General features: G+C 36.0%; 1 protein-coding gene and 1 non-coding gene across 2 annotated transcripts in view; both read left to right on the top strand.

Moving 5' to 3' along the window:
* FBXL17 (F-box and leucine rich repeat protein 17) overlaps positions 1–24811 on the top strand; it is a 475771-nt gene that overhangs the window by 306314 nt on the left and 144646 nt on the right. The window contains exon 7 of the mRNA XM_029219153.1: positions 8415–8491. Coding sequence (XP_029074986.1) covers positions 8415–8491 — 77 coding nt within the window. The remainder of the gene's footprint in view (positions 1–8414; positions 8492–24811) is intronic.
* On the top strand, positions 6115–6221 carry LOC114893549. The gene has a single exon (XR_003792966.1). It is a non-coding gene; the product is annotated as a U6 spliceosomal RNA (small nuclear RNA).

The raw sequence follows: 24811 nt of genomic DNA, 5'->3' as shown, positions 1-24811 counted from the left end.
CAGAAATTTGCTAAGCTTAAAAATTAGTGACAAAGTGCAGGCTTCCTGAATATGAACGCTTGAAGCATGTGGGAAACATTTGGAACGGAGAATGTTGACCTGCTTTCTTTGTGTCCTACTACAGCTATCTAATTATAAGCTTTCAAAGATATCAGATTAGGTGCCCTCTTCATTGCATTTTACAAATATAGTTTTTTCATATTGCTAAAACCATTCTCAAACAAAATTTTGAGTGGTACATTGGGATGTTGGGAATCATTGTTAGCTAAAGTGAAACCATTCTTTTGACTTTTATAATTGTCTTTACTGCTGTGTTTTATAGTCTTCTGAGAATTTGGCTTATCCAAAAAGAGATTCTGTGCCTTCCCAAGTGAGAAGGAAACCTTTTGTCAGCATCTTGTCTGAGTTAACTCCTTGGCTACACAGGTCATGGGAGGTCTCTGTTGAACATCAGTCTTTGGCTCTATCACAAAACTGGTATTGAAGCACAGGCCAGCTCCCCCAGTACAGAGGTTAAAGAGGCAATTAGTCACTACAAAGCCGACTTGTGGCGTCTTCTGGTAAGGAAGTACTTAACTCTTTCCTGAATAATGCCTGGAATCTCATCTTCAGTTTATTTTTATAGTCCACTAAAATAATTTTCTCTTGTCCATTTTAAATTAAAGGTGAGCTTAAAATATATGATGTCTGTTGAATTGAGACTTTCTCATCAATACTTAAAGCAGTAAGTGTAATGGGGGTGGAGATGGGCAGGGAGATTATCATCAATTGTATGTTTTATATTCCATCTAAATTTCATGTTAGCTGTTTGGAAGCCTAACAAGTCTCTGAAATATTTCTAGCTTTACCATTAAAGTTCTTATTTATTATTGTAGGACGGGGTAGGAGTTGGAACTTGCCAGAATTTTGCCTGACTTTTTTTTTTTTCAGAAAAGGAATGGCTTCTGATGGATCACAATTCACTGAACTGGACCATAGTTTTATATGTTTTTATATTCCTGTTTTATTTTTTTTTTTCAGGGCCTGGGCTTTTGCTTCCAGACAATAAATTTTTGTTACATGTAGGATAATAAAATCTTCTCTTCCACCCTCTATCTTAAAATATGCCAGAATACCATAAAGATAGCACCAGTCTTAACTGTATCAACATTGTGCAATGCCTGGATTCCCCCAGAGATGTTGGCTATAAATTGATGGAACCCCAAAAACCTTTAAGGATGGAAGAGATTTCTTAACTTTTCCTATTTCAAAATAACTACATTTTTTTTTCCATTGAAGAATGACTACATTGCTTACCTTTAAATTTTCCCCTTCCCTTTCTTTCTAGCATTTCCTTCAGTCCTGAAACATGACTCTTTTCAGTTGATTTTCAGTAGATATAGAGGTAGTGATATGCTTTTTCTGCTGCTGGGTATGAACATTAATATCAGCCGTAGCAGCAAAAATAAATAGTAGTTGATCTATCAAGGTTATAAGTATTATGGGTATCATTTTATAATAATGTGGCTTTCTGATTAGATCTTTTAACTTTTCTAACACATAATTTGCACTTAATAAAACCTTGCTGAAATAAATAAATCAAAAATAGCTTAGAATCTTTTTTTTTGCTTCTTACATACTCGGAGGCACGCTTAGAAAAAGTTAGCTCAAGTTATTATATAATGGTTTAGTGTAGCTGCGGTAAAAGGATGGATCAACGGCTAAAATTAAAAACAAGACTTTTGGATAAATGTATCTGAAATATTAAAGCCAGAACCAAGTTTATCCAAATGTGTTAGTTTGGTTTCCTCTCCCCTGCCCCCTTGCTTTGGAAAAACATTTAACCATTTTGTTTCTTAGTAGCTTAAGGAAAATGTGCATTTAAAAAAATACTGCAGGCTTTATTCTATTTGAAAAACATTTTTAAAGTTCTCTAAGAAACATTCAAATTACATTAAACACGTTTTGCTATATAAATGAAGGAACAAAATATTCCCGTAAGAGCTGGTTTGTGATGGTCACTCCTAAATATGTTAGAAAATATTATTTTGCTGTTGTATTACTCCTTTTTCAGTGCTGACTCCTACTTACTCTCCAGTTAGGAAACCTACCTAATGCTAGAGACTGTCAGGGAAAGGGTGGTCCAGACAGAATCAGCAGATGACAACATCTGCTCCACCTCTTCCAAAGGTGTAACACCTCTGTTGGCAGAGATGTAAACCCATAGAATTTACGTTTCAATAACATCTCAGGCCACTTATTGTGGTACATCTTATTAAAAACAAACAAACAAACCACTCTTCTCATTGTGTAATCTTTCACTATCTCTGTGTGACAAAATGGGCATCAGTTTTCCACTGTTTAAGTAGCAGCTACCTAAATTAATCTTGGATTCACTAATCAGATTTTGGCTTTCCAGAGAATAACATTTGGTAAGTGAGAACTTAATGAATATCCCAAGAGAATTGTAACTGGTGGAGCTGGTGACATTTTGCATGTCACTCCTAGTCTTTGTCCCTGAGATATATTGTGTTTTGAGTGAACGCTTTAGCATTTTAATTGCAAGTCATCCTTTTAAAAAAATCTCTCTTGCAGTGAACATCTCTTTTATGAGATTATCTTTAGATGTTTGCATGAAAAATTGACTTAAGCATACATTTGATACTGTGCTGTTAAAGGGATGGAATAGAAGAACGTTTACAAGAAAGTGTACCATGAAATACAAAGGGTGCTCAACGTATCAATATGAGGCCATGTATCACTTTCTCAAAATAGGCTTTCATTTGTCATTATGTACATTTCTTTAAGTTAAAGATAAAAATAACCACTGCATGCTATGTAATGTTAAGGTGTCGTGTTACTAAGAAAAGTACCTATGAATGGAATGTTTATAAATGAAATTATATTCACATATAACGGGAAAGGTACTGTTAGTAAATTCTTGAATTGATTCATCTTGTAAATGTTTAACTGTAAATTTATCTTTTTTTAACATAGAAATCTGTTATATAGTGCACATTCTGAAAGCAGGGTATACCTATAAATCATGTCCATTCATTTGCTGCACTGGGATTAGACTATATGTCAGTAAAACTCGATTTGGGGCTTTAGAAAAATCAGTCAAATATCAATATTCTTTGTGTAAGATGCCAAATTGTGTTTTGGTGACCTCTGCTATCATTTAAATGACCCGTATATGAGTTAGTCACAATGAGCTTTTGTAGCACAGAATTGGACCAAGTTTGCTCCCTTGTTTCTCTCTTTAGATCTTGTAAATCCTTTTTATTCCTTTTCATGTGTGTGTGTGTGTGTGTGTGTGTGTGTGTGTTGCAGGCTCTTCTGCTTTTACCCACTTACAATCTATATAACACAGAGTGGCTTGTTGGCTTGTCTAGTTTCAGGAAATGATGAAAATTAAGTTCTATTTCTAAAACCCCCAAATAGATCACTTTTATGATGTGTTTGTGTTTCAGGAGTTTTAACGTTTGATCTACGTGTTTATTCTACTTTAAACATACTTAGCTCCCTGTTGCACTTATTTGCCAATTACTTTATAGCACTGTTCATACTTTTTGTTTTAAATCTGTAGGGTTGTTTTTGTCTTGTTGCATTTTTTCTTCTGCTTGAAGATATATCTATTATTCAAATATAAAATGACTTAGGAAAGAACATCCTAAAGTTTATTTAGAAATTCACCAAGCCACATACTAATGCATCTCTAATGGGGACATTTCTTTTCACACCTCTAGGGTGATTGAGCCTGTCCTTTAAAGTGAGATTTGCAAACCAGTGTCTGGCAGCTCCAATTAGCTTCATTTGGATTTGAAACACATCACAAACAGTAACAAGGTCTCCTAGGACACTCCTCTTTGCAAGCAATGTAGTCATATTTCCTCATTAGTTCTTTTCAATTGTCACTAATGCCATGTTCCAGCTTTTGAGTTGGAGACAAAAAACATAAAAATTTGATATGTATGTAGAATGGCCATTGTTTTCTATAATTCAAGGCTCTTTTGAATTCCTTTGATAGTTTTGAAGCTTACACAGCTTAATTCATTAACCTTTACCCTTCACGTAAATCAGGTTACCAGGAATCTATTGCTAGGGAGACAGATTTTTCCCTCCACTGAAACTAAGTAATGCCTTCTCTTTTTTAAGAAAAAAAAACCCTATGTTGATCACAAAAGTATCTTTTTACTGTTTTTCATATTTCATCAAATGTTTTAGGTGCATTTTAGAACATCATCAAAAGCAAGTGAGCATAAAATCACATTATTATAAAAAATAATTCTGGACGCTTTGGATACTTTGGAGCAGGTTTTCTGGCCCTTTTCACTGTTCTAACGGAGTTTATACATATATGTACTCAACAGCTGTTACTCAGGAATTTACAGTGGTTGCAATTTTTTAATTCTCTTCAGAACCCTGCCAAAACATAAAAGCAAGAAAATAATCTGAGGGGAGGCAATTCAGAATGAACTAAAATATATTTAAATGAACCTAGGACATTTCATTTGGATAAATTTTTCATATAGGCCCTCATTTTTATAAAGAATGATGATGTGGGAGTTCGAAGAAGATAGGGGTTGTTCTGTGGTTTCATGCAGGTGAAAATAGAATGTATGTCTTCTGATTCTTTATTCACTCTTGTTAAAGCATGTCTCCTCTTGTTTCTCAGAGCTCAGAAAGGTGGTTTAGTAGGCTTGTGTTTGATGTTCATGGGCTACTTTAACAATATTTGATATTCTGCATTTTTCCACTATGCCATATTCCTATATTATGAATTTGTTCTTAATAATCTTATAGATTATTACTTTCCCTAAGGATATTGTTCTTTTCCCAAGTTTTGTAATTCCTTAGGTTGTCATGCATGAAATAGAAAATCTTCGAATGCACTGACCCATAGAAAATGTTGGTCGTATGGTATTCTGAGGTTTATCCTTAGGGATGGTGGGGACGGGTAGGGGGATAATGGGAAAATTTTGAATTCTGGATTCTGAGTTTAGGAATTCATGGCTTACCCCTAGGGACAAAACTATAATTAATCACTGAGATTAATGCATATTCTCCTATTTGATATCTGTGAATAGGAGAGGGGATGGAGAAGCAAAGGTTTTAAATGTGGTCTTTGGTTCTTTCACTCTCCTCACAGACTATGACTTTGCAAACATTCCTCCCTTTTTTTGGTATCATTTTTAATACCCCTTAAAAATTTACATGAATACCTGTAGTCAAAAGGTATACATAATTACTAAGCCTTGTTTGTTGCCTGCATACAGCCTATGCACTGAACTGGGAAATTCTCTGATGTTAATACACTAAAGGCCACGACTAAAGCCAAGACTCTTGAAACAGAGTAGATTTAGAGTAAATGTGATCAATAGACTTGTGTTAGGGTACCTCCTGTAAATATACTCTAGAATGGACTCTAAAAGTTTTAGAAGGAAAGGACAGTCACCAGCGTGGTCTCTCATCATGACTTGCTATCACTACAAGCTGCCTGGGAAACTAGGTAGGCCTAGACTAACCACAGCACTTAAGACACTAGCCAGGGACCTGATGTGGGGTTCCATTTTCACCAATTTGCAGTAACAGGATAATATAAACCACTTGCATTTTCAACTCTCAAAAAAAATAGCTATTTTACCTATTTATTTGAACCACTCAATTTTGTGTGTTAATATGATATTGAGTTTCAGTCCAGGTTCACAGAACTTGGGACTTCTCAAATATCACATCCATGAAATATGTGATATTTAAATTTAAAAAATAATTTTTGCTAAAAATCTTCCAGGGAATACTTTTTTTCCTCCATGAATTCCTATTTGCGGAATAGTTTTATGTTGTGCATAACTTCTAGCACACTGGCTGTGATTACAGGGTAATTAAAAGTATTTGGAAAACCTTATGTGACTGAACTTTTTTCTTTTTGTGGTACGCGGGCCCTCCACCGCTGCGGAGCACAGGCTCCGGACGCGCAGGCCCAGCGGCCACAGCCCACAGGTCCAGCCGCTCCGCGGCACGTGGGATCCTCCCGGACCGGGGCACGAACCCGTGTCTCTTGCATCGGCAGGAGGGCTCTCAACCACCGCGCCACCAGGGAAGCCCGTAACTGGACTTTTAAAAACAGAGCAAGTGCTTGCTTCAGCAGCACATACACTAAAATTGGAATGATACAGAGAAGATTAGCATGGTCCCTGCGCAAGAATGACACACAAATTCATGAAGCATTCCTTATTTTTAAAATAATTAATTAATTTAAAAAACATTTAAACAAAAGAACAAAAATCCTAGGTGATCCTTTGTAAAAGCAAAGTGCTTTTCTCTTATGTTTCTCTTTTTTTTCCTCTAAAAGATATGTACTGTACTGTTTTTTATTTCTTAATCACATGTTTTCTCTTGGCTATTGCCTCTTGAGTAAGCTAAATATATGTGTAATATCTATTCATAACTTTCTCTGTCATGTAGGGAGGAAACCTGATGCTCATGGCCTTTCATCAGTTTTAGGACAGTTTTTATCCAGTGATTGATTATCTGATTTTATGTGAATACCGGTTTTTGTTGCCTATGAAATAGCATTTGATCTGGCTTGTACACTGAAATCAATTTGTGTTTGCTGTCTGTAGTCTGCTCTGTGTGTCTTTAATGTTCTCGTGTGCTTGTAGCATACCTATTAATATAGAATCTAGTGGCAGGAACACAAATAGAATATTGTATTTGCTTAGAGTTTTTCCATAATCAGATGTAAAATCAGGTGTTTTGAACTATTTGAAAAGACCATGAGAACAAAATAAATGATATGAACATTATTTCTGCACTAACTCATTTCATTTTGTGGTGGTCATACAAAATGTTGGATCTGCTAACTTTTTTGGTAGGTGATGGAGGAGGACAGAGAGCTATGCATATTTGATACAGTAGAAAGTAGACTTTTTATTAACTATTTATAATATAATCATCTAGGGCCTTTATTTTTATCCTTAGTATGTGAAAATTAGTTTTTAAAGTCATATGTAAAACATGGTTGTTGCCTGTAATGTTTTATTTTCCCTTTTTTATGGCTTTATTCAAATATTACAGTAAAGCGAAATGACACGGAATTAGATTTAAAAATTTCCCTTCATAATAACCTGTATCAATCATAATTACATTGTTACTGTTTTAAGTTTTCTGTTGTAACCATGGAAGAGCTTACCCATTTTTATCATATACCTTTTTTTTTTTAATAGCCAAAAAAATGTTTATTCAGTTATTCTGAGGAACTTAGAAATGTTTATCATTCCATTAAAACAATATTCTATAAAAATATTTTTAAAAGAAAAATATGTCTCCTCTATAATTAATTTAACCTTCAGTAATAAATTATGTGAAGTAAAATTGTATAAAATTTCCTGACATTTTATGAAGATACTTACAAATAAGCCAGACAGCAAATAAAATATCTGGAAGACAGAGATGGATACTCAGTAATTTTTTGATGGATTACACACATAGGTATCAAATTACTTGATCCTTACTTTCTAGAAAAGGTTAATGACTCTTTTTGCTTTTACCCTTTTACTTAACTGTTATTTATAAAGATTAAAACAGGAGCTGCATTGAAGGATGCATCTGCCAATGTGTCAGTTTGACTGTACAGGTTTTTCTGATAATTCAGGGGACTGAGCCACACTGTTAATCATTGTTTTCGAAGTTCATTCAATTCTGTACTACATGTTCCACTACGGCCATTAGGGCAGAGTACACCATTCAAAAACCTTTTAACTGAAATGAAACCAGAAAAGACTTTAAATCTTACACATCTGTATCTATATTATGAATATGGCCTATATGTATACAACAATTCATTTAAAATGTTAAGGGTAAAACATTTTAAAGTAAAAGATTTTAAAGTTCTTATGTGTACGATTTTTCTTTCATCTTTAATCAGTGTTACAGATTTTTAAAACATTTTTATTTTGAATAAAATTTCACAAAATGTGTACTTCAGTGTTATCAAAGTCCATCATTAATAATTAAACCATGAACAACATTACCATTCTTTTATAATGACCATCTGTCTATATTCTACACTTTAATTACATTATTTTTAATGTAAATAACATATGTCCATTATATAGCACATGTTTACTAATCCTTTATTACCAAATGTAACACTACTCTTACAGGAATATCTCTCTTTCATCACTGTGGTTTTAAAAGATGTGCTAGTCATAAATGTATTTAATTAAAGTCATTTAGGTATTAGAGCACTTGAGTTTAAAGCAGGGAATATAATACCTTTTCCTCAAACACCTTGAAAGAGGTTTGTTGAAAGGAGAGAGCTGTGGCATTCATCAAACGCTGACCTCTTCCTGTTATAGTCCTGGCCAAACTCTTGCTAATTTAACTTGAAACGCATTAGTGTAACTCACCATTTTTTGTATGTGTTTTAGGTGTGTGGAGGTCATTGCAAAGGAAGGACAAAACCTGAAAGAGCTGTATTTGGTGTCCTGTAAAATCACAGATTATGGTATGTAATGAGCCATTGTCCTAATCATTTTCAAGAATAAAAAGGTACAAGATCTTTGAAAGCTTTTTTAAAAGAAATCAAAAGCTACTAACTCATAGAGACTATGAGTTTTATCTTTACTTGTAGTCTCTGATCACACCCCCCGCCGAATCAAGAAATCATGAAAATGGAACCAGAGTAAAAATGAACATGTATATCAGTTTATCACCACATGTAATCATACACACATATGTGCACATGCACATATACACTCACATAGGATTAAAAAGTATGGCTAAAATTGCTGTATGATGAAAATAAATACTAGGATAATTACATATTTGATATAATAAATATAAAGTAACTATTACATTGAGTTGATTTGCTTAATGTCATGTAAAATGCATTCTTGTGCCATTCCAAATGCCAACCTTCTTGATGCCTTAAATTCTTTAAAACGCTGGAAACTTCCAGTAGGAAGTTCAGATATACAGGAAATAAAGGGTATACATTTGTTTGTAAGAGTTTAAATTATCTTAATTTTAAATATCCCTTTAAAGTGGAGAAAAGCAAGTTGTTTTTTAAAAATATGAAAAGTATGAAATCATCCTATTGGAGTAATAAAGAAAAGTAAGCTAGCCTTTCCTTTTTCATTCAGCTTTATATATTTTTTCCTATTAATTTGCATATGTAATCTAAATACAGAGTTTTAACTAATTATTTGGCTTTATGGGAGACTAAAATGGTTTCCATTTTTCTTTTCTGATTTTTAAATTTGTTCCTTTAAACTGGAGAATATGCTTTCTGCCTTGAAGGGAACTAATAATCCATTAAGTTTTTTATTGTTAACTCCAACATATGCTAATAACCGACTCCAATCCTAAGATGTCATACTGACCATCTGCCGTGGGTGGGAGAGTTGTATTTTATCAGCTACTAAATTCATCCTTTGGAAAAATTCTATGAAAGCTGTAACAAAAAATAAAAAATAACATAAAGGATTTGGCTTGAAAACCCTAATTTCTTTTCAAAGTTTATTTTTTGAGAATGGTAAATGTCTTACATGGATTTATCTATAATGTTTCTGGGTTGTTGTCTTTTTCCTAATTATACCATGAGAAAGGAGTGTTTTATATGTTTTCTTTTTACTTGTAGTTTGTTTTCTGGTTTGGCATATTAGATTGCCACTTAGATACAGTAACTCTAAAACCTCCAATATCTCCCTATTGTCTAGGCCTTAGAGTGTTCTCTCTGCCCAACACAGGGCATATCCTCAATACCTGTAGATTTGTTAATTAACTAGTACATTCATACATTGCAAACTCTTTACTTGGCATTCAAGATCCTTTACCATTAGTCTCCTACCTGCCCCTCCAACCTTACTTTATATTTCTCTCTTTTACCTGTTTGCTGTCAATGTCAGATTGCTAATTGCCAGGAGAGCTATGGATTAAGTTCCTTAGAGTGAACTCTTCAAGGTCCTGCAGTGGAAAATGTTGCTAAAGTTACACTCTGTCCCAGTACCAGTTAAGTTGGCCAGTGCAAAGAAGTGTTCCAGAAGATACGGAAATGAGAAAAAGCTTTGGACTTGGGACAGATCTGGGATCGAGTTCTGTCTTCGTTCCTTGTTCTTTGGCCTTAGGGAAGCTCCTTCGCGTCTCTGAGGCTGTTTCCTCATTTGTGAATTGACTTCATGCTCCTGTGTGTACCTGGTACCTAGTCTAATGATTAGCACAATGTATACTGCTGAGAAAAATTGCTTTCCTACAGGAGTGGGACAGAGAAAAGATTCACACAAAATTCTTCTACCTCCTTTCCTTTGCTTGGAAGGAAGGAAGGTTTATTGCTATTGTTTATTGCTATTGTTTAGTGATATTCTCAGGTTCTGATATTTTGAGATCTCAGGATTTTTTTTCTCCTGGTGAGGTGAAAACGGTTAGAACTTTGCCCATGTGGTTTGCATTTATTCCTATCTCTGAATTATTTAGGCAGCGGTTCTCAACCCTCTCTGCACATTAGGATCACCTGGGGAGTTTCTAAAGCATTCAGATGGCTGAACCTTACACAAGACTAATTAAATCAGAATTTCTAGGAGGTGGTGCCCAGGCAGTAAAACCTGCCTAAGTGTTGTCAATGTCAGCCAAAGTTGAGAACCACTGATCTAGTCTAGTTGAGAGGAAGTAGAAGTGAAAATTTTGAGGACTTCCTTCCTCCACCCAGACATGAAATCTATCACGGTTTTTTTCATACCTCAGTCCCTCCAGCTTTCAAGCTCTCTGCCCCACCTAGTCTCTCTTCCTTCTTCCGTGAGGTTTTAGGTGTTCTAAGGATTTGTGATGAAAGTCTCTGTGCATCTGTTGGTTCTGTTTTTCAAAATGTTTGGGCACAGTTGAGGATGAGGGGGAAAGGTCAATAGTTTATGAGATTTTACTATAATTGCTACTTGATTTTAAAATTAAAAGAAGTTACTAGACACTCAGCTCAGTGCATCTTTTTTCCTCTGGTACCATGCCAATAACACGTGAACAATTTTTGTCAAAAAGACAGCAAGAAAGATTCTTCATTGTAACCAGAGAAACGACATGTTATTGGAGGTCATTGCTCTACTAGGGGAGGCTGTGATCCCTTGCCCTGTGTTAATTATAAATTTTAAGAAGGAAAAGCAGATGCTTTCTTCCTTCTTTAACTGGATAATTAAAGACATATTCTGTGGGACTTTTTGATTTTTGAGGCTACTTAGAAATTGTAAAATTTGATGTACACCTGATACCAGGGGAACTTCATCCTTCAAGAGACTACTCCCTAATTCTGCTTCCTATTGCTTTGCTCATATTCTAGCTAGTCTTCTCCTCACCTCCTTTTTCTTTGGTGCTGTGTTCGTACATGCATTCAGTACTGTATCCTGAGATTTTTGAAGTGTTTTTGCAGGATGCATTGATTCAGAAACAGCAGCTCGCCTGGCTTATCATTTGTAATTTTTCTCAAGATTCTCACAGTTGTTGAGTATAGTATTATAGTACTTAGCAACACCTGCCCAGGCTGTTAGGAAGCTATGTTCATTTTTTTAAAATTAATTAATTTATTTTTGGCTGCATTGGGTCTTTGTTGTCGTGCATGGGCTTCTCATTGCGGTGGCTTCTCTTGTTGTGGAGCACGGGCTCTAGGCGCACAGGCTTCAGTAGTTGTGGCACACAGGCTTAGTTGCTCTGCAGCATGTGGAATCTTCCCAGACCAGGGCTCGAACCCATGTCCCCTGCATTGGCAGGCAAGTTCTTAACCACTGCGCCACCAGGGAAGCCCAGTTATGTTCATTTTAATTGATATATGATACAGTTGTCATGAAGAAAACTATCATTCTAATAGGCTTCTTATTCCCCAGATTGAACATAGATCTTTATGGTAAAGGATAACAATTATAAACAAATCAATAATTCAGGCACAGCTAAATGGAAAATACAGTCTTGGGAAATTGCTCCCTAAAGAGAAATCTAATATTGTCACTCTTCGGTCACTAAACAAATAAATGTTATAGGTAGTATCGTGGGAAAAAAATTCAAACTGAGTCAGAGAAGTAGGTTAGAATTCGCCTCTTCTTTTCTTTGTGACCTTGAGCAAGTTACTTAACCTCTTAGTTTTGTTATCTGTTAAGCACATGATAATACACACCATAAAAGGTAGTGAAAATGAATATAAAACATCTGTGTTGTGCCTGGTGGCATAGTGGACACTCACTAATTGGCAGTTTTTATAATTACAGAATCATCTCTTTTTCTGAAGAAGAATTAGCCCTCCTCCTCCAAGTGTGGCTTTCTGTTTGTGGGAATCATTATTTAGAAGTTTGACCTGTATTAGTCTATACATGCCTAGTTGACTTTCACACCTAAGCTATCTAAACCAGATTCTTATTAGTGGGGAATAAAAAGAAAGATGCAGCAAAAAGTATAAAATCTTTAATTTGTCTCCCTATCTTTGGTTTCTTCCCTATCTCTTCTCTATGTTACCTTCATTTTTGTTTGGATAATTTTCTCTTGGCTTCCCGTATGCTTTTGGTTTTTGTTCTTATAATAATTTATCAACTAATAATTTCCAACCAACCTTTCTGCTCACCTTCAAACACTTTTCTGTTGAAAATTCTCCTCCTTCAGAACAGTGTATCCTTAGGATTAAAGGGAAAACAACTTGTATCATTCAAGCCTACAGAGGTCAGAGCCAGTCTTACTCCAGCTGCAAGGCATAGAACATGTGGTATAGTAAATGGGATGGATGAATAAAGCCCGTATCTCCATTAGCATCTCCGTAGTGAAGGTTACCAGTGTGACCCTGTGTCAGGGAGCAGTTGTAAAAAGGACCCAGGTTCCTTTCTGGGTTGTTATCACATTTCCTTTGACTTTATTTAGCACTCCTCAGGGCTCTTGAAATACACTCTAGAGGATATCTTTTTGCTTCCCATCTCAGGTTGTCAAATAACCTTTTAATTAAAGAGGACTGTAAACACTCAACTACTGACATCGATTTCTGGGGCCTACAAGTCTCTGACAACCCACAGGCTCATCTGGGCCGCTCCACATTCTCCCGTCACTCCCGCAGGCCCTGGGGCTGCTCTCTGAGGACAGTCTTTGACTGCCCCTTACTCTGCTTGCCAATGTGCTTCTGCCTGATCTGGGCCTTTTAAACCTAACCCCAAGGCTTGCCATAAAAGCTTTTGGATTGCTCTGGGCAAAAGGTCTTCCAAGACAAGGAGGTCATTTGTTCCAGTGGTTATCATGTGAGATGTCATTTCAGTTGGTCTGCCACACGACAGACGTGATGTATATTCATTCTGTTAACAAATATTGATTCAGTACCTACTATGTGCTGGGCTCTGTGCTAGAGGCAGGACATGTAGTTTCTGCATTCCTGGAGCTTTCACCCTGTTGGGTTCCAGAAGACAGGGCTGGCCTGCTTATTAAAAAAAAAAACGAGAAAAAAAAAACAAAACAGGTAATGCATCTTTTTCCAGACAAGAAGAATGGCAGGGAGTGCCAGCAGCCATAAATCTTTGCTTTGGTCTGACCCATGCCTCACCCCAGCCTTGTTGGCCTTCTGACGCTATTGAAAGATTAATAAGTTGTACATTCGCTACCTCTTCATGGAATACCAGACCTCTTTAGCTATTAGTTAATCCAAATTGGGATCTGGGATACATTTTCAGAATAAGCACACTGAAGAAACAAAAAGAGATCCCAAGAAGCATTCTGGGTTATACTAGTATCAGGAGTGTTTCTTTTTTTTTTTTTCTTGCCAAACCAACACTGATATATTATTCAAGAAAAAAGTCTTATACCAAAAATAATTTTGCTCTTTCTTACACCATCTTATTTTTCATATTATTAGGTATGCATTACTTACAGTGATGTTCCATTTAATATTTAATTCTTGGTTTTTTTCTTTTATGTTTTGTCTCATTTTCAAATTGTATTTCAGACTGCTCCAAGGTTGCTGGGTAAGATTCAACTCCTTTTGTCAGCAGGAATAACTCTAATAGTTGTAAAGTGACAGAGAAGAACTTTAGAAAATACAGTTGCAAGTCAAAAAGAATGTCTTATTGTTTACTGTTGATTATTCACACTTTCTCTCCATTCTGTCATTTAAATATAGATAGCTTTTATTGTTTCTAACAAAATAGTACTAAACTGCTAAATCTTCTACTGTTGCAAATTCACCTTGTTTTTATGTCCATCTTAAAAGTTATTTCTCTCCACTTCTAATTCTTTCATTCCCGGAATTCCTCACTATTGTATTTATGTGTCTACTGTTGTACTTAGCAAGTGTTATTTTCTCTTTTTTCTTTCTTTTCAGTAATTGTCATGATTTTTAACCAAAAAATTGGTATTTAATTATAACTGTTTTCTAAATGCTTTTTTTTTTTTTCCCCGCTCAACAGCAAATTGTTGACTTTCTTCCCTATTTCCTAGGTCATCCTAAGCCTGCAGCTATATAACCCTGAAATAAAAGACTGAACAATAACCATGCTTATCATAATAGACTTTTCATAATAGACTTTCATCTCAAATGTATTGAGAAGCACTTCCTTTTTTTTTTTTTTTTTTTGCGGTACACGGGCCTCTCACTGTTGTGGCCTCTCCCGTTGCGGAGCACAGGCTCCGGACGCGCAGGCTCAGCGGCCATGGCTCACGGGCCCAGCCGCTCCGCGGCATGTGGGATCTTCCCGGACCGGGGCACGAACCTGTGTCCTATGCATCGGCAGGCGGACTGTCAACCACTGAGCCACCAATGAAGCCCGAGAAGTACTTCTTAAGACGTTTGGTTTTTTTTTTAATAAATTTATTTATTTTATTTATTTATTTTTGGCTGCGTTGGGTGTCCGTTGCTGTGCGCGGGCTTTCCTCTAGTTGCAGGGAGCGGGGACTACTCTTCGTTGCGGTGTGCAGACTTCTCACTGCAGTGGCTTCTCATGTTGCAGAGCACGGGCTCTAGGCACGCGGGCTTCAGTAGTTGTGGCTCGCGGGCTCTAGAGCACAGGCTCAGTAGTTGTGGTGCACGGGCTTGGTTGCTCCGTGGCATGTGGGATCTTCCCAGACCAGGGCTCGAACCCCGTCCCCTGCATTGACAGGCGGATTCTTAACCACTGCGCCACCAGGGAAGCCCTTAAGACATTTATTTTAAGAAAAGTCTCCCATAACCAATTCAAAGGCCATCTCTAGCTTCCTATATAATAGGGTTCTTTTTTTTTGATTAAGGAATCTTCTAACTTACATGTAAAAGACGAATGGACCGGTTTCTGTGCTTGCCCCTGAACTTTCTTACACCTCCAAATACATGAATGTTGTTGCTGCAAATTATTTAGTTTATTAATTTTTATAGCCAAATACTCAATTTCCATATACAACCAAATCACTAGCTAAAATATTAACTTTCCCACTTCCCTTCTCTCAACTGCTTTTAGCATTTCTAAAATAGAGTGTTTGATTTTAGTATTAATTAGCTGTTTTAGCGTTAATCTTATGAAGGAGTCCTGTTACAGATAAAAGAAATTTATCCCAAATCACATGAAAAGTAATTTTTTGGGGTTCCTATTTTTAACCCCCACTGCTTAGTACCCTTAAGTATGCAGACCAAGCATTTGTTTTCCTTGAAATATGCTGTAATATAAATAGAGTCATTATTGACCATTATCAGTATTGTATCAGCAATGAGTAGATCTAAAGGGGACTACAATAAACACCAAGATAACTGCAATAATACTAAATTTCTAGTATCCCACAAAATAAACAATCTTCTAATGTTTAAAACTTCTTAAAAATAGAAATTTTGAGTGGTAGTGAGTCCTCTATTACAAGAGTTATTCACACCGAGATAATCTCTCGAAAAGAATATGGAAAGGTGGAAGCACTAGGTAAGGAATTGACGTACATAATGTTTAAATTCCTTTCTAATCCTGGGATTTATACTGGACCAGTTCCATTTTTGTTTCATTCAGCAAATGTTTACTGTATGTGTACTAGCTGGGTGCTGAGGAGAATACAGAGATGGGTGAGAAGTATATACTCTTACATAGAGAAAGAAGACATACGCAGTGAAAATGTTTTCCAACATATTAAGCAACATGATGGTGTCAATTTTTTTTTTAACAAATAGGCCCTACAAGATGTAGGGACTCAGGAGGACAAGGTCATAAGAGGCTGAAATCTTTGGGGAAGGATTTTTGTTGGAGGAGGCATGGGAGGACGGATATGAGAAGCAAGGGCATTTGAGGTAGTAAAGCCTTAGGAAAGGCTCAGAGCAAGAGCAGGTGTCTGAATGGTTGAGTTTGTATGCATTGGTTAATCTAAAGAAAGAGCAGAAATCATCCAAAGTGATTATGTGCACACACAGGCAAATTTTGAAGAAACCTTATGAAAATATTCTAGTTGAAAATTCAGGGTAAGTTCCAACTTTCATCTAGACTTTTCCTGTCTTATTCACCATTCCCATGGTAACAACTTCACTTAACATATATAAAAGGAAACACTACTTTGGGTTTTAACTACTAATCAAGTACCCAGTTCAATTGAGAGAAGTCAAGTGTAAATTTTCATAATAATAGAATAGTTACCATTTACTGGATATTTTCTGTGGGGCATTATTCATTTAATCCCCTTAGATATGGACTGTTAGTATTCAAGCCTAGAGATGTGGAAACTGCGGCTAGGAAACCCTTAGGTTCACACTGTCTGTGAATAACCATATGGTATAGATTCAGTGTTAAATATCTCTTGGATAACCACTCATAGGTCAGTGATATGCTTAGTAGTATTTATTACTAGAAAGCTTTGTTGGATTTTCCCGGTTGTCAAAGCTTAAACAAAGGTAACTGAATCCCATGATAACCATGTTTGTCCATCTGTGTATAAAAAAACAATGTCGCAAAGCAGCTACCCCATGAGATCTAATTATATAGTTATAGAACTTAATAGGTTTAATGTGCTTATTCACTATAACTTTGTTGTGCTGCCACCAAATATCAGTTATATTCTATGATTAAACATTCCCTAGCTGGAAGATAGAGACTCTCATTGATATTCAGTGTGTATTCATGTACTCAATAAATGTTTTCTTAATTATTTCAAAACTGTATATAATTCTTCATGAGTTAAAATTTTTTCCTATACTCTCCTTCTAAATTATTACCAAAAGCTTATGAAGGAAGCAGAAATATTACTTTTTTAATAGATGAGAAAATTGAGCCCAGACAGGTTTTAATTAATTAACAAAACTGGAACTATAATCTCCTCACTCCAAATCGTTTACTGGATTATGTGCAGATAACTTCTTAAAGTTCTCTGCTTTTCATATAGAAATAATTTCTTCATTTAAATGATCCTTTAAAAGCAAGTTTAGTTAATGCCAAATGACATGTTTCATAGCATTTTTTTAAACATCTTTATTGGAGTATAATTGCTTTACAATGGTGTGTCAGTTTCTGCTTTATAACAAAGTGAATCAGCTATACATATATCCCCATATCTCCTTCCTCTTACATCTCCCTCCCATCTTCCCTATCCCACCCGGCTAGATGGTCACAAAGCACCAAGCTGATCTCCCTGTGCTATGCGGCTGCTTCCCACTACCTATCTATTTTACATATGGTAGTATGTATAAGTCCATGCCACTCTCTCACTTTGTCCCAGGTTACCCTTCCCCCTCCCCGTGTCCTCAAGTCCATTCTCTACATCTGCGTCTTTATTCCTGTCCTGCCCCTAGGTTCTTCAGAACCATGGTCTTGTTTATGGTTTCCTTTGCTGTGTAAAAGCTTTTAAGTTTCATCAGGTCCCATTTGTTTATTTTTGTTTTTATTTCCATTTCTCTAGGAGGTGGGTCAAAAAGGATCTTGCTGTGATTTATGTCAAAGAGTGTTCTGCCTATGTTTTCCTCTAAGAGTTTGATAGTTTCTGGCCTTACCTTTAGGTCTTTAATCCATTTTGAGTTTATTTTTGTATGTGGTGTTAGGGAGTGATCTAGTTTCATTCTTTTTCATGTAGCTGTCCAATTTTCCCAGCATCACCTATTGAAGAGGCTGTCTTTTCTCCACTGTATATTCTTGCCTCCTTTATCAAAAATAAGGTGACCATATGTGTGTGGGTTTATCTCTGGGCTTTCTATCCTGTTCCATTGATCTATATTTCTGTTTTTGTGCCAGTACCATACTGTCTTGATTATTGTAGCTTTGTAGTATAGTCTGAAGTCCAGGAGCCTGATTCCTCTAGCTCCGTTTTTTTCTCAATATTGCTTTGGCTATTTGGGGTCTTTTGTGTTTCCACATACAAATTGTGAAATTTTTTGTTTTAGTTCTGTGAAAAATGCCATTGGTAGTTTGATAGGGATTGTATTGAATCTGTAGATTGCTTTGGGTAGTATAGTCATTTTCACAATGTTGATTCTTCCAATCCAAGAACATGGTATATCTCTCCATCTGTTTGTATCATCTTTAATTTCTTTCATCAGCGTCTTATAGTTTTCTGCATACAGGTCTTTTGTCTCCTTAGGTAGGTTTATTCCTAGATATTTTATTCCATAGCAGTTTTTTAAAGTACAGATATTTCTAAAGATACACAGTTGTACCATTCTCAAAAACATAAGCAATTGTTCTCTTCTTTAAGTTCTTCCTTAAACCTGGGCTCAGAAGTTCCTGGGGCCTCAGAGTCATCACCTGCATCAGGTGCCCCTTACTTTTCTTCCCTTAGGAGAGCCTCTTCCGAGAATGTCCTCTGAGAAGTCAAAATTGAATCTCTCTTCAATGTGGCTTTGCTCTCTGCCTCCTTTATGCTGCTTAGCATCAGTACTCCTCATTTTCTGAAATATCATGAGACATAGGAGCCGAAAAGGGGTAAAAACCCAAGGGCTGCATCTCTTCCTTCTAAAGCAGTAAATTATATCTACAAGTGCTCTCTTAGGGTCTCACCTTCTCTTTAAGATAATTTAAGATAATTATGCCCTCCCCAGCTGTGTGTTTGACTAAATCTCCTTCACTATTTACTGGTTAATTAGCCTACTTAAGACACTTGGCATCTGATTTATTTTGGGGAAAAAAAAAAACGGAAAAGCAAAACAAAACAAACGTCCACCAAGTTTCCCATTAGAAAATGATAGTAACGCTCATAGCAAAATATAAATTAAACATTAAACTAGGGCTTTCCTGGTGGTGCAGTGGTTGAGAGTCCGCGTGCCGATGCAGGGGACATGGGTTCGTGCCCCGGTCCGGGAAGATCCCACATGCCGCGGAGCGGCTGGGCCCGTGAGCCATGGCCGCTGAGCCTGCGCGTCCGGAGCCTGTGCTCTGCAACGGGAGAGGCCACAACAGTGAGAGGCCCGCATAACGCAAAAAAACAAAACAAAAAAAACATTAAACTAATTGATTTTACTGTATGTCTTTCACAAATTAGTCTCACATTGTTATATCCATTAACACTGGTAGGATTAAACCTTACCAGAAGTTCTTTCTCTTTTTATTTATTAGCAGGATTTCCTTATTATTAAGAGCAGCTTTCCTTTATTGACTTCTTGGTTTACTTGAGTTCAATTTATATAGGAAAGGAAGGAATGATTCTTTCTCTTTATTTACCAGTTTTTAAAATGCTAATTTCATTTCCATTATTCTTCCAAGGTGACCAATGAGGTGTTGTTGTTGCTTTTGTTTAAGTATTATTATAAACTCAATAATCCATTGCAGTTATTTTTAAATTGATGCTCAAATTGTCCTATCTTTTGGTAGTACAAGCTTCTTCAAAATGGTTCCCCTGTCCATTTGACATAGACTGATTATGTCAAGATATGCCCGGCTCATCTTGTGCATTTCATGCTGGAGACATGGCATCAGCCGTTTTTCTAAAGAACTTTGGTTCTTCGAATGAATTAGGCTTTTTTTTAAAATGTATCTTCGAAGTCTATGCTGCTCTCTGAATCTTACAGCACAGTATTTTCTGTATTTTAAGCCTCCAGCTTAAAACCTATTTTAGATCTCATCACAAGTCCAACCTTTCCATTACAACTCAGTAACAGCAGCCCCCTGGGTTTTAGAGAATCCTCATTTAGGGATTCTCAACACACTAGAAATTTCTAGTTCCTTACACAGGCATACCTCATTTTATTTTGCTTTGCCTTATTGCACTTTGTAAATACTGCGATATTTACAAATTGGAGGTTTGTGGCAACCCTATGTCGAACAAGTCTATTGGCACCATTTCTCCAACACATTTGCTCATTTTGTGTCTGTGTGTTGCATTTTGGTAATTCTCAAAATGTTTCAAACTTTCCCTTTATTACTTTATTTCTTATTGTGATCTGTGATCAGTAATCTTTGACGTTCTACTATGACTCACTGAAAGCTCAGATGATGGTTAGCATTTTTTAGCAATAAAGTATATTTTAATTAAGTTATCTACCTTGTTTTTTTTAAACATAATGCTATTGCACACATAATAGACTACATTATAGTATAAACATAACCTTTATATGCACTGGGAAACCAAAAAATTCATGTGACTTGCTTTATTGCAATATTCATTTTGTTGTGGTGGTCTGGAACCTACCCTGCAATAGCTCCGACGTATGCCTGTATCCAACACTCTCTTAATTCTACCCACATTTTCTGCTTTTGGAGAAATTAGGAGTGGAACTTGGGAAGGAGAGGTACTTTTACATTTTAGCTACCCCATCAATTTTCTGGGGATTTCCTTCTAATTTTGTCTCATATATTCTGCATTTGTTTTAAGTAAGTCCTAAAATTTGACCTCTTGGACCCATTTGGAAATATGTAGAAAAGTGTTCAAACTGCATGGTGTTACGTGATCTTATTCAGGGCTTTTAAACTTCCTTGTTCTACTGTGAAAAATACATTTTGCATTTAAAGTGCTTGTTGGATTTTCACTAAAGTTATTTCATCGCTTACTAGAATGACTAGCAGTTTGTAAAACACTGCTCTAGTTCATCTCCTTCAAAGTATAAATAAAAACTAGACCTCTCAGTCAGTGACCTGCTTAAGAGCAGGAAACTGGTGGATTTCCTTGATACAAAATGGACACTGTTCTTGAGGTGGAAGGTGCCAGCCTTCCCAAGCTCATCAAATCCAGTGTGTTGATCTTATTATCTATGAAATAAGGAGTTAATATTCCTTTCCTCTCATATCTTTGGGAGCAAGAGAATCAAATAGATTCCCTTTATGATTTCACTTTAGGATAGATATTAAATGGAACTTTCACTTGAGGCAGAAAGGTAGTTTGGTTAATTTAATTTCCTAATTAAGTCAAACTTACTTTTAACTTGAATATGAAACTATTCATTTTAGCCCATATCCTAAAACATTGCCTTGGCTTTTTAAGACTCAGTCAATGAGAATTTGTCTGTCAAATGTTTTCCTTTTCTTGGGTTTATCTGCATGACATTAAATAAATAGTTTGAACTTTTCAACTTTTCAAACAATTGTGTTGAGTTTGATGTGACTGATCCAGCCTACGTGCCTCTGTATGCAGTGCATGTCAAATGCCTGAAAGCAACTTGTCTTTCATTGAGAATGACTGAGTATGGGCAGAGAAAAGGAGATTTTAAGAATTAGAAATAAGAAGTAAACAAAAAAGTTCTCTCTGTCTTCAGGGAGTTATGGTACTCTTCTATTTTATATATATTAATATGTATGGCTTTTTTAAATGAACTACCTTCATACTGGTATAATGTAAATTTTGCTTGCCAAAAATATTTTATATGGTAAATAATTGTTAGAAGCGGAAAAAAAAAGTATGTAGAAAACTAGCTAAGTAATGTTTGATGAGTGATACTTGTAATATATTTTTAATCATCTCTATCTCTTTCTTAGGTTAAATTTCCCATTTTCTTTCTTTCTATTATCTCTTTCCTCACATATGGCTCTAGGAGCTTCTCCAAGAAAGCAGTTTTGCTTTGAAGATATTTCACTTCCTCTCATAAAGGATTCTTCTGTTCTTTTAGATTTGAAATCACAATAATGCCCTCATAGGATCCAGCCCCTTCTTCTGCCCTCTGTTTGAGAATCTTTCTGAAGTCAGCCTTGGAAAGTCAGATTTGGAGATTTGAAGTCCAGAGGTGCTTCTCTGGGGTACTGAGGATGAGACAGTGATGCAGGAAGCAGCTCATGACCAAGACAAAACCATCTAGAATAACACTTTCTGAACATACTTGAGGAGAATATATTTGAAATTTTAAATCATTTATATCCTATAGTAACCAAAAACTTCCTTTAAATGAATGAGAATACAGTAATCTCCCTTATTCATGATTTCAGTTACCCACAGTCAACCTTGGTCCAAAAATATTAAGTGGAAAATTCCAGAAATAAAATTTGTAAGTTTTAAATTTTGTGCCTTTCTGAGTAGCATGATGAAATCTTGCACTGTCCCACTCCATCCCACCCAGGAGGTGAATTATCCCTTTGCCCAGTGTGTCCAGGTTGCTTACTGTACACACCCATTAGTCATAGTAGCCCTTTCAGTCCTCAGATGATTATTGGAGTATAACAGTGCATGTGTTCAAGGAACTCTTATTTTACTTAATAATAGCCCCAAAGTTGCAAGAGCAGTGATGATGGCAATTTGGATACTCTGTTACTGTGCCTAAATTTATAAATTAAACTTTATCATAGGCATGTATGTATAGGAAAAAACGTAGTATGTGTAAGGTTCGGTGCTATCCAAGGTTTCAGCATCCTCTGGGGGTCTTGGAACGAATCCCCCACAGATAAGCAGGGACTACTGTTATATCTATGTATTGATAATAGCACATACATATTACAATAGTATATATATGATATATATACATGTATATCAGGATAAATAAGATTCAAGCCAATTTTGAACAGCAGTAAGGAACTTAACATTTCAGCTCTACAGAATAAATGAAGAGTTTGAAATTCAATCAGTCCTATTTTATGTTGAGGCAAATGTACTTGGCTTTTCATGAGAATCATACCTTCTGCACTAGTTTACATAAGAAATTGGGTGAAATCCTCTAAAGCATTCGTTTTCAACTTCGGGATTACAACACACCTTGCAATCAAGGTTTGCAAAGGATTTTCTTTCTAAAAAATTAGAAATTAGAACAGATTCAGTGACTTCTTTTCACTCACTTGGGCTCTGATAATTTCTTCTTGAGTGGCAGAAAGAGAGATAAGTCTAGCAGGCATGCTGAAATTTGCACATAATTTGTGGCTTCTTTGTTGTCAGAGCATTCGGTGTGGTACTTACCAGTATACCATTACTAATTATTTACATGCTTACAAAATATATTATTGTGAACGCCAGTCCTTTACTCCACATAGGCATATTCTCCTAAAATTTACTTCCACAGTATTTTGGGGTTAGAGCAAATTCAGGGAATGTGCATGAGTATGTGCTATACATGTCAGTATTATCCATCACATTCATCAATCTGTGGAGGAAAACATGGATTCTAGAGCTGGGGGCACTGAGGGCAAATAGGGCACCAAACACAGTACAAACCTGGAGAAAGATCCCCACCCACCCACAAATTATGCAGAAAGGCAAATTATGTGGAAAAAGCCTTTCAATAATTATACCACTTTTCTCACATAGCTCATACTTCATCTTTTCGTTAAACAGAATGTTGACTTGAAATCTATTCTAGTCTCTCAAATATATGAAAAAATAGAATTTTTAACTTTTTATTCAAGAAAATGATTTTTATTTTTAATAGCCTATATAGCATATACCTTTAAATTAGTTATTTTAAGATACAGCATTTAAATTAGATACCTACTGTAATTTCTTAAGGTTTCCTGATATATCGCAAGCCTCTTTAAAACAAGTTTTACATGCAGTGGGCTCTACAAATATTTACCTCATTTTTTTCAACTTCAGGAAACCAGTTGAAAATTTTAGAATTAGACTTTGGAGCTGTGTAGTGTGTTTTCAGACTATTACAAGTCTATCTAAATCTACGACCTGCTAGGCAAGATCGAATCCCTTCCAGCTTGTGATTGTAATATATGATTTGTGCAGACTTGAGTCTGTCTCACAGATGCATTTAGTATTTTCTGAACCGAGTTTCTGTTCTGTGCCAAGCAGGTTTCTAACTGTGCGTGTTCAGTCCACTGATTGACTGACTGAGAGCTAAATTATGCTCGCTAACACATACTCAATTCCCAGCTACTACAGAAAAGATGGACTCCAGGCCCAAAATTGGACCCTCACTAACAAAGCCTGCTTTCTGCCACTAGTAATACTCACACAGTGAATGAAAATTCAGTGACCTATATTCTTCCATTTAAACCCTTAAAAATTTAAATTAAAACTTTGTCAACAGTAATTCTACCATACTGAGGCAAAAAGAGCATTCCCTGCAATCTGGCAGCACTAAATGTAATTCATAACTATCAAAAATCCGTTTTCTCTGCATAACTTTTAAGAACGCTCCTGATGTCTTGAAAATTCCATGCAATTTTCTTTAAAAGTTGGTTTGGAATGCCACTGTGCATCTTGAAGCCCACATACAGTGAGTTAAATTACAGCAATAGCATATTTCTCAAGCACTATATAGTTGCAAATCCTTTATCGTGAAGTACATAGTAAAGGATTTTCTCCTTGAACAGTGAAGGAAGTTGAAATTTGGGGTTGTTTCAATTTAACACATGATGTGCTGCACACTGAAAGATGTGTTTTGCCTTTCCTCCTTTTTCTTCTTTATTCGTTCCTGCTCCCTGTAAAAGGAATTAAGTATGTAATGCTGATTATAAAACTGGATCCTTATTATCACTATTCTCAGAACACCATTTCCCCAAACTGGCTTATGTAAGTACTTACTTTTCAGTGGGTTAAC

The sequence above is a fragment of the Monodon monoceros genome, unplaced genomic scaffold, assembly GCF_005190385.1.
Source record: "Monodon monoceros isolate NGI ecotype Baffin Bay Population unplaced genomic scaffold, NGI_Narwhal_1 Super_Scaffold_12, whole genome shotgun sequence".
NCBI lineage: Eukaryota > Metazoa > Chordata > Mammalia > Artiodactyla > Monodontidae > Monodon > Monodon monoceros.
The sequence above is the reverse complement of the archived record's forward strand: the minus strand, read 5'-3'. Positions and strand labels throughout refer to the sequence as shown.